Source organism: Acinonyx jubatus, chromosome E1, assembly GCF_027475565.1.
Source record: "Acinonyx jubatus isolate Ajub_Pintada_27869175 chromosome E1, VMU_Ajub_asm_v1.0, whole genome shotgun sequence".
Classification (NCBI taxonomy): Eukaryota; Metazoa; Chordata; class Mammalia; order Carnivora; family Felidae; genus Acinonyx; species Acinonyx jubatus.
Window position 1 is genome coordinate 56,569,041 of NC_069397.1, and position 15,147 is coordinate 56,584,187.

The following is a 15,147-nucleotide window of genomic DNA, read 5'->3' on the forward strand; positions in this document are numbered from 1 at the left end:
ATTCAGAGTTTCTTAACCAGGGTACAGCTACTGCCCCCTCCCCAGGATTTCATAAACCCCCTGTATTTGTAAACAAAATGCCAGCGGCGGTCCAGATTTCTGGGGTAGATAAACCTACCTGGAGTCACTTCCCGCTTCTACAAGATTTATTTCACAAAGTCATTCATTCATTCATTCATTCATTCATTCATTCATTCATTCATAAGAGATCATTGTTGAGCGCGTCCTGCGCATCAGAGATTGAGCGGCGTGCCCAGAAGTTATCAGTTTGGGACCTCAGGAAATTTAGATTCTTTCCAGGAGGTCAAGATTCTCCCACAGCTGATGTCATGACTAGTCAATTTTGAATGCACCATGAGTCCTGTAAAGGAAGAGTCCTGGGGGGCTGTGTGAGCATATTATGGGGAGACTGAATCTATTGGGGGGAACAGCCGAGGGGATTCCCTGAGGAAGTGACACACGCAGGCTGGTGGGAAGCTGAGGTCTGGAGGGGTCACCTGACCTCCCCACGTTTCCCAGCCTGTAGGTGCCCGGGGACCGGTGCACCTCCAGTGCCAGGGTGTCTGGGATCCACGCCCCCCCCCCCCCCCCCCGCTGAGTTTACAGCTCACTCTGCCTCTCTCTCCCTCCCACCTACTAACCTAACGGCCTTGGCCTTCGATCCCTGCTTTCAGGCTCAACCTGAGGCAGCTACAAACTGGTAAGATGAGAATGTTGTTTCCCCTTCAACCCCTGAGAGGTGGGTCAGACACATTCTCTGATTTTTGGAACTTTGAGACTCAAAATGTGTTTCACAAACAGGCAATACAGTCCCAGGGTTCGACATTCAAACGTTACAAACAGATGAACTGTGGTCTTTTACCGTCTTCGACTCTTACCTTGTTCTCCCGTGGTGCTTGGGACATTGTTTCGCAGACCGGAAGATGTGAGTGGGGTAGTGAACTACGGGCTGAGCATGACCCGTAGAGGCACTGGGTAGACTTCAGGGAATTAAAAACATATATATATATATATATATATATATATATATATATATATGTTTGAGACGACATTTAAAAATCTGGAAATCTCACATTCACATCTGACTTTGGGGCTTTCTTTGGAAAAAATGGGTCATCTGGCAGCAGAGGGTCTACACTTGGCAGGTCTCCACTGGCCCCTTAGATGGGACATGGGCTCTCCAGCTCAGCATAGGCCCACCCCCAGGACGGGCCTCTCCTCCTCCCTCCCCTCCCCGCCAGGAGCCCCAGGCACTGAGGCAGCAACCCCACCTGGCCTCCGTCTTCCCACCTCCCCTTTCTAGGCTAAAGGGCAAGAAGGACGACATTCTTTGAGTCTCTTCCCTAAACTCCAAGAGACTGGAAATAAATCCAGCCTGGTCCTGGGAGTCCCACCTGCTCGGTGGATGTGGCCTCATCTTAGGCAAGACTCATCCTGAGCTGGGGTTCTCGAGCGAGGCCCAGGGCACGCTTAGCCTCTTGCTTCAATTAACCGTGGGGGCCAGGTGGGGAGAAAAGCAGGGCACGGCCGTGTCAGGACGGGCTTCTGCCAAGGAGCCCCCAGCAGCTCGCCTCGGCTCCCCAAGCAGGACCCAGAGAGCCAGGGATTCCCTGGGACAGAACTGGCCACGGGCCGCAGTGTTTCCCCACGCGCTGGGCTGCTACATCGGGAGGAGGCCGGCAGGTCCTTGCTGGGGTGGCGCTGGCTGCCTGCCACACCACAAGAGGCTGAGATTCCCCTGAAACCGAGAGCTGCATTTATCTCTTACCAGCGACACAGAGAAACAAACCGGCACGCTCTGCCCAGGAGGCATGTCCAGAAATTTGGGCCCGGGCTTCTTGTTGATGAAATGCCAGATTATCCTGGGCCTCTCTGCGGCAGGGAGGCATGGATCACGTCGAGGGACAGGTGGGGTTTTGTTTCGCCGATGACAAGATTTTTCGACGCCGAAAAGTTTAAATGATAAGTACAAGAACCTTGACCGGCTCCCCGCGCCCCCCCCCCCCCCCCCCCCCGTAGGTTGCTGTTTTCAGCTTCAGTGCTTGGCAGATTTGTTTTTCACAACCTTCAGCTCCTCTGGGCCTCGTCCGCAGCCCCCTCCCCCCCCCCACCCCGGCCACCTGAGGCCCCTGGTGCTAGAAAGACCTCATCTCAAGCACTTTTAGGGCCACGCAGGCCTGGGAGGCCTCAATGCCTGGTACCTCGGCTACGGCCATGGGAAAAGACCTGATCTGAAGCAGAAGTTGGCAGACCGTGGCACACAGGCCGGCAGACTGTTTTTGTAAATAAAGTTTTATTGGAAATACGGCTGCACGGGTTCGTATTGGTTGCGGCTGCTTTTGTACCCGGTTGGGCAGTTGCCCGTGAGGCCACCCGGCTCCAAGAGGGTAAAGTAGTCGCGACTGGGCCCTTGAGGGAAACGTTGGCCGACCCCGGCTCTGGGGGAACAGAAGCCCGGAGGGCTGGAGTCAGGTCTCAGTTTGGAAGGGGGGGGGATGAGAGGAGCTGGGAGGACGTGCTCATGAGTGGACAGAACAGCTAAGCAAAGATCCTGAGGTGGCAGCGCGGGGGTGGGGTGGGGGGAGGGAGGGTGTTGAGGGATTGAGAAGAGACGGGCCGGTGAGGCAGGGCACGACGGAATGAAAGAATGCAGTGGTCCCCAGCTGGCTTCATCCCCCCAGCACCTAAGCTCCATTCCCCGGGAACCAAGCGTGCACTCCTCAGAAGCAGCTGATAGCCCCCGCCTACGGGACAAACCCAACAAACCAACGGGAGAGTTTCTCCTCGCCAGAGGGAGGTGGGCTGGACCACCTCTTCCTCCTTCTGGAATTTGCTAAGTGCCCTGTGGCTGAAAGAGACCCTTGCGCCCGAAGCAGTCTGGGGAGGAGGGGCCTTCCGCTTGCGTTGGCCTGATTTTCGGTTCGTGTGTGAATCACAGACAGTGAGGCATGGGCCCTTGGCTCAGGATTTCCTGATGTTTCCTGCCCGGGACAGCAGCCTGGCTATCAGGGGCCGCAGCCCACCCCTCCCTGACGTCAACTCTCCTTCCAGTGAATGCGTTTCCTTTTCCGTTTGGGAAGACCTGATATCTGTCATCGGTCTCATCAGCTCTTGTCATTGTAACCCTGGCACCTCCTGTTCGGGAAGGAGCCGGTGCGACTGGCCAGAAAGCAGTGGGTGAGGGCAGGAGGGTGAGGGGGGCCTCAGCAGATGGGCTTTCGAGCCATCAGGGGTCTCAGAGGGCACATGCCTTCTGGCCCAGGGTCATCAAGGTGTGAGTGGAGAGCCCTGCCGCAGCCTAGCCCGCTGGCCCTCCAAGCAGCTTGGGGTACTCCCAGGCCTCTTCTCTGGGCCACCTGTGTCACCTGAGAGTGACTTATCTCCTTTACCTGTGCTCGCTAACCAGCCGACATCTCTCCTGGTGGAAAGTGTTTGTCTTGTCATCGTGTAAATGCAACCATTAAAGAAAATTGCTCAATCCCTGAAAACCATTATTTAAAATTTTTGCAACTTCTAAATGTGCACGTCCTAGGGCAAAGTCATGGTTGCCTCATTCTGGTAGCAGCTCTGACAGTTTCAAACTAGCCATGAAGGACAGAGGCTCTAGGTGGGTGGCTTCAGAAGGCACTGGTCATTGCCTGCTGTTTATACGTAAATACTTACTGGTGTAACTTACCATGCTGTAATACGACCGTATTAACTACAGTTTATTTTAGATGGGAAATTGCCAACGGGACAGTACTATGGTTGTCTGTCTCACTCAATACCTCACCCGGCAAAGCACCACCGCCACATGCAAAAAGAAGCTGCCAGCTCTCTTCTGGATGGGTAGAATGCTCCTGTGGTCACCATTAAACATCATGGTGCAGGCATTCAGCCACTTGACCCTACAACTACCCCTTGTTCTAGGCCCCGTGCAAAAGTGGAATCAGGCAATGGATGGTCTCATCCTAGTTACTGGAAATTAGGAAATTTGATGATTCACCACTTCTAACTCGGAAGAGGTGAATCAGAGTCCACCTTGTATTTGTAAAGCTCTCTAAACGTAAAGGAAAGCTTGAAACAATCTGAAACGCTCGTTGGTCGTAAACAAGTTGGAAACTCTTGAATAGCCCCACGTAAACAATGTTAGCGGTTTTGTGTATTTACTTTCAGTCTGTCTGCACACGATGCTGTCTCCCAATTTTTAATTTTCCCAACGAGATAAGCTCTATACTACTAAAATCTGGATTTTCCACGTGTGTCACTCAAGATTCTTCTAGGACGTAATTCTTCATGGCCGCGCGCGGTCTTCCCACGCAGCGATGCCCCATTATTTATTTCACCAACTCTCCCACTGTTGATTGCTTCCACAGTTTTGGTATCATGCACAATGCTGAGACGAACATTCTTGCAGGGAACGCGTAACTGACTTCTGTGGGATACCTGGGTGGAAGCGGAGTTCGGAATGTTTTGCATGCCGTGTGTCCACAACACCCCCACCCCGGGACAAGGACGATGTGGCCACCTCCTACGGCTCTTCCGGTTCCCGAGTCCCAGTCCACGTGGGTCGGCCGAGGAACCCCATGTTTCGGGTCAGAGCCATCTCCCCTGCCCCTCAGGACATTGCCACATCTTCTTTTCGAAGATCGGCTAGAGAAGGCGCTCCCGGTTCCACGGACGCGGTCCTCGGCTCCGAGAGCCGCACGTTCCCCGGGCCTGCCCGCTGCACCTGCTCGGGAGCCCCGGCGTCGGGCACGGCCGGGACTCCGCGAGGCCAGGCGACTCGGGCGCGCGGGACGCTCCCGCGGCGTCTGCGCCTGCGCCCCGCCTGCACACCTGCGCCCGCCCCGCCCCCGCCGCCACTTGTCCGCGAGCGCCGCTGTCAATAAAGTTCTTGCGCGCCGGAAGCGGAAGCGCCGAGTCTCCATGGCGGCGGCGGCAGCGGCGGCGGCGGGGCCGGTGCTCTGGAGGCGACTGCTGGGCCTGCTGCCCGGCCGCCCCGGGCTGGCCGCGCTCCTGGGGCGCCTGTCCGACCGCCTGGGCAGGAACCGGGACCGCCGGCGCAGGAGGTGAGAGGCGGCCGGGCCGGCCGTGGCGGGGTCGCGGCCGCAGCCCTGCCTCCCTCCGCGCCGGGAGTGCGCGCTCACGCGGGGGGCCGAGCTCGGGCGCCCCGGGCCCCGGCGGCTGGCGTGGCGGGGTCTGGTGGCGAGAGACGCCGCTTGGGTGCGGAGGGGGTCTTTTCCTTACGTGGTCCTGGCCGCGGGGTGGCTCGGCCGGAGTGAATCAGCTCAGCCGGGATTGTGTTCGTTCAGCGCTTCTCACATCCTGCCCGAGAGGGCTGTGAAGCAATCCTGAGTCAGTGACTCTAAGGCCAGGGAGGAGGAACCACTCGACCCCCCCCCCCCTTCACACTTTTCAAAGGGCCCGTGTTCTGGAAAAGTACTGAAGTGACTTATGTAAATGGCGAGGGAGGCTTTGAAGCGGTTTGTTCAGGCAGTGGGCTTTCAGAGTCAACATTTGCCTAGAACATGCTGACCCAAGAGGCCTGCTGTTAGTGCTAATGTAAAAAGAAAAAAAAAAAAGATTTCTTGTGTGCAAATGGTTTTCTTATCAGAGACACTCAAGTCTTACCCTTGATCCTTTAAATTTTTTTTTTTTAATGTTTATTTATTTTTGACAGAGAGAGAGAGACAGAGCATGAGCCGGGGAGGGGCAGAGAGAGAGGGAGACACAGAATCCGAAACAGGCTCCAGGCTCTGAGCTGTCCACACAGAGCCCGACGTGGGGCTCAGACTCGCGAACCACAAGATCATGACCTGAGCCGAAGTCAGTAGGCTCAACCCACTGAGCCACCCAGGCGCCCCCTTTGGTCCTTTAAAAGAAAAAAAAAAAAAAAAAAAGAAAAAGATCTTAGACGTAAATGCCTTAGTAGGGTTTGCGTTGTCTTAGATTTTGTCTGTGCTGCTTGGGTGAGGATGAGACCTCCTGACTTTCCGTGCACAGATCTGTGGTCCAGTCATGCGTGCTGTTTCTAGGTATGGGAAGCAGCCTGCTTCATCCTGGGTTACGGTGGATGATTTTCAGTAAAAAATCGAGTTTGATTCAGGGTAACTTTTAGGTGATAGCATCGGGGCTATATTGAGCCCTTAGAAGCCTGCTGATCAGAATGGCTTTAAGTTTCATATCAGTGAAACCGGCGGGGGCAGGGCAGAGGTGGCCTCAGCGTTTTCTGTACTTGGTGTTTGGCCAAGACCTGGCCATTGCAGTGGGTAGTGAAGTCAGATGACTTCCACATCTCGGCATCAAACCACTGGGAAATTTGGTTTAAAGTTTCAAGAAATGTGCTCTCCTCAAAGATGAGGTGTTCAGGCAGTTTTGTAATTTCCCTGTATATGTTTAAACTCTAGGAAGAACGCTTCATTGTTAATTCCTGTTTAGCATTGGAATTGACTATTAACAAATTCTTTTGAAAAAGACATTTCTCTTGAGTGATTTGTGTGTGTGTGTGTGGCGGGGGGGGGGGGGGCGGGGTGGAGAGTGTGGCAGTGGGGAGAGTCTAAACTGACTTCCCAAAGTCCTTTTTGTAAATGGAGGCAGGAGGTGTGGCACCGTATTTCTTTTTGATTAAGCGGAGAGAGGGAGTTGTATCTCTGGGTCAACAGTTAAACCAGAAACTCAAGCCAAAGAAACACAAGTGTCTGAAATTTGTGTTTTATAATCCTTAGGGGAAAATGCTACTAGGACTGACTGCCGATAAGTGCTGCGACCAGTGTTGTGACAACACTGTAGCTTTCTGACCCTTTTTTTTTCTTCTTGCCTTACTGCTTTACGGGTTTGCAGATTTTCCCGGACTCTTTGTGGCCTTGGTGTTGGGGTTTCTCTGGTCTTGTGTGGCCACTCATCCTCTATTGGCTGCTGACTTTCGTTTCTCCTCCAATCATACGGTTGTACCTCGCAACGCCTCATTCCCCGAATGATGTGGTTTCTTGTAACTCTGGTCGTTGATTCATTGATAATAGTTCTGTGTAGTCATGAGCTTAGACTTTTTCAGATTTTAGCTCTGCCAGTCTGACTCAACTGTTGGAGTGCCTGGTGAATCCTCGTGGCTAACACTTGGGGCGGGGGGTGGGGGGGAAAGGAGGGTTCTTTCCTTGCAGCGGTTTCCTTGTTAGTTACAGAGACAGCCATAGTGACAGAGAATGGTACTTAAAATTACTTCCAATTAGTGATCTAGAAATACTGTTTTTCTCTTGAGCAGGCATCTGACTCATTATTGCTTTGGACTGTTGGGTTCATTCGTTTATTCAGCATGCAGGTGTAGAGCACTGCTCTGCTGTGCGTAGGTGCCTAGGAAGACAGGTAAAGACATAGCCCCACCTTCAAGATGCTCAGACCCATAACAGAAGAAATAGTAGAGTAAGGTAGAAGGTCACGGCTGCACCTAAGAGGCACACCAGGAGGTCACAGAAGGCTTCCTGGTGGCTGTGATCTCAGAGCTGCGTTTTGGAGTATAGGAGCAGGCTAGGGAGAGAAGGGGGAGCTGGTGGTGTTCAGGGAAGGATCCTGAATGATGTGGGCTGCTGATGGTAGCAGCAGAGGCGGAAGGCAGTTCTCAAGTCATTTCCAGGAGCTGACTGGGGGCGCTGAGTAGGGAAGGGAGGTGGAGAGAGGAGCTAGGAACAAACATCCTCTGGGCTGAGACCCAGGGAGGCAAGCTCTGAGATTTCTTATAGTTTCCTTTCAGAGTGGTCTGGGCCTGAGGTGGTGGGGAGTGGAAGGTAGAATCCGCTCTGGTGGGGGAGGCGTAGGGGGCGTGCCTGGGGGGTAGGTCGCGTGTTTGACTTGGGTGGCTGCGTGAATGGAGGCACGCTTCACCAAAACAGGGGGTAAGAAAGGGGACTGGGTTTGGGGGTGATGATAAGGTGACCTCGGGGCAGGTTCACTAGTATCCAGGCACGTCCAGGTGGAGGTGTTCTGACAGATCCGGAGCTCAGGAGGGGCAGCCGACACCAGATAGTTTGGAGTCATCAGGCTACACAGAATCGACTTGTTATTTGGAGTAGATGAACCTCAGTGGGAAAGGTGTCAGGGGGGCGCCGGTTCCTAATCTCGAGCTTGCCTGCCATGTGAGGAAATATTTTCTTTGTGGCCTCCTTCTCTAAAAAAACACCAAACAAATGATTTTCAGTTTGAGCTATATGTGCAGAAAGGGCTTTATTTTTGAGACTCAAGTCCTGTTTTCTCTCTTCTAGGTGTGTGGGTAGGTGTGAGTATGAGGAGTGGTGAGGGGGCTCCAAACGTGAGTTAGAGGGAAACAGAGACCCAGAAGGCTGTTCGTTTGTTCTTTTTCTTTTCTTTCTCTCTTTCTTTTTCTTCCTTCCTTAATTTTTTTTAACATTTATTTTTGAGAGAGAGACAGAGACAGAGCACCAGGCGAGGGAGGGTCAGAGAGAGAGAGAGAGAGGGAGACACAGAGTCCGAAGCAGGCTCCAGGCTCAGAGCTGTCAGCACAGAGCCCAGCCTGGGGCTCGAACCCACGAACCGTGAGATCATGACCTGAGCTGAAGTTGCATGCCCAACCGACTGAGCCGCCCAGGCGCCCCCCAGAAGGCTGTCCTTTCAGTTAGATTGTCTTCCGTTGTAACGGCAGGTCAGCACCCTCCGGTTCAGCTTGTTAGTATCTTCTACTCTGAGGGACCACCAGATTTCCAGAAATCACTTTTTCTTTAAACTTTGTAATGCTCCTTACTTGTTAGGGTTTAGTAGAGCCTGCTCTTGGTTTATTTACAGTAATAGAATGGGTGGGAGGGGGATACTTAGAGCGTAATTTCCCCCAAATAATTCAAACTTGATCCTGCAGGGAATTAGCGGACAGACTTTTAAATTGTAGCTTTGTTGAGTTCACGTTAACCGTGACTGTCCCCCAGCACACTGCGGCTGGGGACGTGCATTAGGCTGGGTCAGTCAGCTGTGTGCCCCTAGAGAGTTAGCAGGGAGCCTGGATTAAAGCGTTTGGATAGAGCGTCCACTTGTGAACATGTGATCTGATTCACGTAAACGAGTTCTTTTCGAGGCTGCTGGGAAGTCAGGCCCGTCCGAGCCTTTGGATTAGTTGAACGTGTGATTGGTTCTCGACAGGCACTTGCGCTGTGTCTGGTGCTCTCTCCGACCGACCACACCGTGTTGTGGGTTCTGTGGGATTTCTGGCCCCTGGATGTGAGCGACTTCCTTTTGGGCAAGTCCAGAGGACAGTCCTCTAGCTGGTCAGCACGTAGCCAAGTGCTGGCAGCCGCAGCCTCTCACGCCGGACTTGTGGTGGGAGTGCAGAGGGCCGTTGGTCTTTTGTAACCTGCGGGAATTCCCACTCACTTCCCTTTCTCGGGCTCGGGTCTTGCGCTAGTCAGGAAGGGCCGCCTGCCGCCGGGGACGCAGGAAGTACGGTGCCTTCGTGTAGTTTCTTGAGAGCTTTTCTCAGGAAGTGCTATGACTGTTGCTCTTTTCTCATTAGCTCACTTTTTGACGTTTCAGCGTGCATGACTGGGGGGAGGGTGGGTTTTTCTTAAAAAGTAGTTTCTGAAAATATTGCAGTCCACCGAGCTTGGTTTCTCTTAAAAACTTCATTTTTTCGTCATTTTGTACAGATTTGGATGGGATCCAAGCCACAGAGCTTGTACCACGAATCTTATCTTACAGTTCCAGAAGAGCCCACGGACCTTCGGAGCATGGCCGAGCCCACGGTGGGGGCCACTTAGTTAGTACCCCGAGTGCGGGACGGGACAGGGGGTAGGGCTCCTGTGCTGTCCGTGGAGGATTTGTGGTTAGTGTCTGAGGACAGTCCTGTAGCATCGCTGTTTTCTTTGTTCAGAGCCCAGGATGCCCCCCTTTGAGAAGACCCCTGAGAGGGCGGCCCACTTGTTTGGTTCCCGCTGGGGCGGGTGACCTTCCGCAGCCCCTGGGAAGCAGACCCCTGTCCTCCGAGGCGGAGAGGCTGTGGAGGGGACATGGGAAGTGTAGACTGGGGTGTAATTCTCTGGTGTTTGCCTGCCTTTGTTGGCCTCTCGCCGCTGCCACGGGGGAGCGGGGTTGGACCTCCAGGCACCCTGTCGCGCATCCAGACGGAGGGAAAATGCAAGGCGTGCCAGTGTTTTTCCATGGAGCACCTGCAGCTCCAGGATGTTTGGTGAAATGAAGAGCTCCTGTCTCCCCACGAGAAGGAGAAACACCTCCTCTTTCCCCTGAGGCCCCCGGGGTCAGGAGCGGTGTCTAGTTGTGTCTCCGTGGCTCTTCTGCCGTTTCCGAGCGGCTGACTGTCACGAACTCCAGTCCCCCCGCCTCCCGGTGCCTCGCCGGATGGTGGGCCGCTCTGTCCCACCTAGGATCACCCCTTGGGCCAGGTGGGCTTCCACTGTTTTCACTTAGTGGCGGCCGCCGGTCTGGGGACTCAGGGAAAAGAGCCTCCTCGGTCAAGGCGGTTCAGATGTGGGTTCCTCTTAGAGATGGTGGGAAGAGACTTCGCTCCCCGGCCCCCCCCCCCACGGCTCCCCTCCCTTCATACTTACTGTGCCCTCCTGGAGTCACCCTGAAGCCTTCCCCTCGCCCCCCTCACCCAGGGGGAGGAAGGGCCCCAGGTCAGGGGTCCTGAGCCCTAACACCCAGCCGACTCCCCAGTGCGGGACTCTGCAGATTCTCTGCACGAAGCCTTAAGCCTCGGGGCTGAACCTTTGCGGGCCTGCCATCCCGCGGTGGCCGGAGCCTGCCCTTCGGAGGGCGTGCTGCTTTGTTCCACTTTTAGAATCGTGGGCTGGGGGGGAGGGGGGTGTCAGTGCGCTAGGTTTGTTGTTGCCTCTGGCACCCGCTTGCCCTAGCCCTGTTCTCCAAACTTCCATGGTATTCCGAGTAAAGGGGCTTGCCTTGGGAGGCCGGGTCGTCAGCAGAAGCTGTGATCGGGTCCCCAACCCCCTCTCCCCACTTCCTCTCTTCGTAACTAGAAACCGGGGCTAGGTGGTACCAGAGAGATGATTCAGGGGCGTCCAGGTCTCGGTGTGGAAATTGTGTGTGTGTGTGACTGACATGGCTGTGCTTTTTTGGTAAAGTAACCACAGCTCCTCAGATCTCTCGGGGCTTCGGTTCCTGACCTGGGACGTGCGGTTTCTTAGTAAACCTCCCTGGGGTGCGGGGACTTGCCCGCACAGGTGGTCGCCCCTGGAGACTGGGGTTACTGTGCAGTGGGGTTGCTGCTGGCACTGGAAGGAACCTTTTCTGGGAAGATTCCCAGGAGTTAGGCTGTGGAAAGCGGGAACCAGCCCCCCCACGGGCTTCTGGCCGAGGTGAGGGAACAGCGTGGGCCCCCAAGTGGACTCTGGCTTGGCTGTGCCTGCCCTGGCCGGGGCCCTTCGTTTCGAGTTAGATCGTCACCTGGCCACACGTGGTCTCCCCACGCCTGTGTCGGCGCTGTGGGGCCCTTTGTAGAAGGCTTTGCTCCTTTCCAAAGTGCCTTCCACTTTGGGTGTGCGAAATTGCCACTTGAGGGCGGGGTCTCCCCCGCCGGGCCCCTGCCACCTCTCAGCTCCTTCTCCTCTCTAGCAAAAATAAACCTGTCAGTACACAGATTAAACAGGAAGCCAACATAAAAAAGCCCTCAACAGATCTTGGACGGAGGCCCTGGTGGAACATTCCCGGGGAAAGCTGCCTGGCAGGGACGAGACCTGCCCAAGGCAGCCCCGGGCCCTGAGCCTGGCCCGCCCGAGCCTGCCCTGGGCCTCTCCCGGGCAGGACGGGGCCGACGCTGGACCCCTTGGCATGTGTGTCATGGGGACTGGCCGCGGAGACCAGTTTTCCCGCTCGCGGTGGCTTTTGCCAGTTCCCACTCCTTAGGTTTGCTCGCCCCTCCCCTCTCCTGGGGCAGCCCTCAGGGAGCCCGTCTGAAGGCAGGTGTTGTAAGGCCTCCGGGGACTCAGGCGCCGAGAGCTCCCCTTTTTGGTCACTCGAAGCCCATGTGCTGTATGTTTTGACCTTTAATTAATGGCAGCACCTGTGTCTTGTGTCCTTCTTGGAGGATCTCAGGCGTGTCAGCTTGTGAGGCCGCTGGGCTCGTGGGAGTCCGGGGCCGGGCAGCTCTTCCCCTGCGCCCCTCACGGGCCAGGGGGTGCTCACACGATGACCGGGATGGAGGCCCCGGGCCCGCGCTGGCCCCCTCCGGGGTTGCCGTGTGCCGAGGATGTGTTTCCGCATCTCCCTTTTGGGAAGCTGATTGCAGTCTCTGGGCCCAGATGGGGGGTGTGGCCCGGGGTGTTAGCTGGCGCCCTGGTCCTTTCTTTGGTCTGAGAGATGACAGGTGCCGTGAGACTGGGGGTACGTCGGTCTGGTGCTGCTGCTGTGGGGTTTTCCGCCTCGGATGGACCATGTTTACTGAATGACTGGTAGACTTTAGGCCCCCTTCGGGCCTTCGGAGGGATTGTCCCACAGGCTTTCCCATCATCCCGTGGTCTTCCATTGGACTGGAGCGTCTTTCCCTTTCCTGGAAGCTGTCTTTGAGCACTACAGAACAAGGCCTACGGTTTGGGAAATCGAGGCAGCAGCAGCTAGTCTACGCTTCTAGGCCTTTTGCTTGCCAGCTGCCGCTCATCACCTGAGAACCTTAGCGAGCCAGTGGCCCCGAGTGCCGTCACCCCCCCCCCCCCCCCCCCCCCCGCATCGCAGACAGCGGGAAAGGTTAGCTGCTCTCCTCCCTCTGCACCGTGGGGCCCCAGGCCAGTCCCCGACTTCCCCGGATCCAGGGAACCGCTACCTTCCACCCGCTGACTAAAGCGTTCTTGGCAATGAGTCGGCCGGGACAGACCGACGGGCTTTCTGGGAAGCACAGCTGTGGGCCATCTGGCGCCTGTGTAGGGACGTTCGCAGGCCCTGGGAAGATTCAGCGCTCTATCATGAGGCAAGTGAATGAAATCATCTTCCTGGAATCTGTGGCTCTTCAGGCCTTGGGGTGTTGCAGCATCCCTTCCCCAGAGCCCCTCGCAAAGCTGCGGTAGAAGGTCACGCACAGCACAGGGATTTCCTGCTGCTGCTTGCTGGGATTCAGAGTCGGCCCGGGCTCGCGTGGGGCTCCGGGTGTATTGCCCCTTCCTCCCTGTCCCCATGGAGGTGCCAGCCGGGGCGGGCGGCAGACCTGCAGATCCGCGGGTGTGAGGGCAGGACCTCGGTTGCCACTGTCTCTGCCTCAGCGGAGTGGAGCCTGTCTGGGGCGCAGCTTTATGTGGCGTGAGCCCCGGGGACGGTGTGTCCCAGGGCCGAGGGGGGGCGATTGTCGCCACGGCCGAGATGGCCCCCCCTCCTCCAGGCTCTTCCTGCTCCAGCTCTTCTCTCCACAGCTGAGTATTAAAGAGAAGACTTTGTTTTTCTAGGTCCTTCCCTAAATAAAAGCCTTGTTTGTCTCTGCAGTCACACAGCTGGCGGCCTGGGTTGTGGTGATCACGCTCATCCCGGGCCTGCCTTCGTTCCAGGTGGCCTTCAGTGGCTTTGTGCAGGCGGGTTTGTCGGGGCGCCTCTGTGTTGAGCACGTGCGGTGGCTTCCGTGAGTTTACTCGCGGCCGCTCTCGATTTGGAGTTGTTTGGACCCAGCTGCCAGTTTGGGGTTTCTCTCTAGGCCTTGGCACTTCTCAAGTTGCTCAGCTTGGACGGGCTGAAGGAAAAGCCCTCGGGCTTACCTGAACTAGGCTAGAAAATCTGAAATCGGTTAAAACACAAAAACCCTCCACCTCCACCTGTCCCCCGGTAGCTGGGACAGACTTCGAAGGGAGTGTTTGAGAAGTATGACCCTTTGCATGTCTCTTTAACCAGGTCACCATGGCTGCTGTTGGCTCCTTTGCTGTCCCCAACGGTCCCCCAGGTCACCTCCCCTCCTTGCTGCCTGTGTCCAGAGAGTGTGCACAGGTTCCAGTGGATCCGGAACCTGGTCCCAGAGTTTGGGGTCTGCAGCTCGCACGTCAGGGTGCTTTCCTCCCCGGCGGAATTTTTTGAGCTCATGAAGGTAAGTTGTGTCCGCAGGAGAGAAGGAGGGACGTCTGAGCTAGAGGCTTGGGGACTTGGGGGTGGGAGGGTGTCCTGAGCAGACGTGTCTTCTGGAAGTTTCTTTCTTTCTTTTCTTTTTTTTTTTTTAAGTTTTTTTATTTTGAGAGAGAGAGCGGGGGAGGAGCAGAGAGAGAGACTCCCAAGCAGGCTCCACACTGTTAACACAGAGCCTGACGCGGTGCCCTGACTCACAAACCACAGGATCATGACCTGAGCCGAAATCAAGGGCTGGACGCTTCACTCCCTGAGGCCCCCCAGGCGCCCCGCGCTGCGGCAGTTTCTGATGGCTACTCTGCTTGTTGCTGTGGGTTCTTCTCCCTGTTAGGTTTTCAGCCTCGCAGATGGTTGAGTCGCACTGTCCTCGGATGCTCCCGTGTGGCTCGCATCTCAGGTGGAGCAGCCCAGAGTGTGTGGGCACGTGGGGGGCGGGTCCTGGATTTCGAGTCTTACGGACAGACTGACCGCTTTGGTTCCATCAGAAGGGAGGTTCATGAGGGGGTGTGGGCGTCCGTGCCGACGGGGTCTGAGGCGAAAGGAGCCTTACTCTAGATATGGCACGAAGGCCCCTGCAGACGTCTTCAGGACACAGAACGTCCTGGAGACGAAGACCCGGCCGAGCCACGGATGACACTCGATGTGTAGGAAGTGGCTGGAATTCTCTTGTTCGGTGAGGAGGTGTTTAGAGACCAATGGGAGATTTGGACATCCGGTTTTAGGCCTTATGAGTCCTGTTCTTTCCTGTGACTTTGTCTACAGTTTGTGCCTTTTCTGTACTGGGGGAGGGGCTAACCTTTGTGGGGGCGGGGTGGGGCGGGCAGGCTCGGCTTGAGCCTTCAGTGCCCAAGTCTTCCGGTCTCATCCAAGTCCTCCAGGTTCAGCTGCGAATCGGAATAATTCATTTGAAGCTGATCAATTTTTATTAACATGAACTCTCTGGGTTCAAGTTGGCAATGATGTTAGAGTTAAGGTCTGACGAGGTCAGACAGGCAGAAAGGGGGGAGGTCGTAGGAAATGTATGTAGAGATTAACTTTTCCACCGAACGGTCTGTAGTTGACTTGAATACTCGCCCCTTCTCCTTTGGCCCTGCTGTGCTGCGG

General features: G+C 55.7%; 1 protein-coding gene across 2 annotated transcripts in view; it reads left to right on the forward strand.

Moving 5' to 3' along the window:
• Positions 1–4,873: 4,873 nt before the first annotated feature.
• PGS1 (phosphatidylglycerophosphate synthase 1) overlaps positions 4,874–15,147 on the forward strand; it is a 34,837-nt gene continuing 24,563 nt past the window's right edge. The window contains exons 1-2 of one of the 2 annotated variants that reach the window (XM_027052420.2): positions 4,874–5,051; positions 13,819–14,008. In XM_027052420.2, coding sequence (XP_026908221.2) covers positions 4,909–5,051; positions 13,819–14,008 — 333 coding nt within the window. In that variant the 5' untranslated portion in view covers positions 4,874–4,908. The remainder of the gene's footprint in view (positions 5,052–13,818; positions 14,009–15,147) is intronic. The other variant, XM_027052418.2, reaches the window with a different exon arrangement.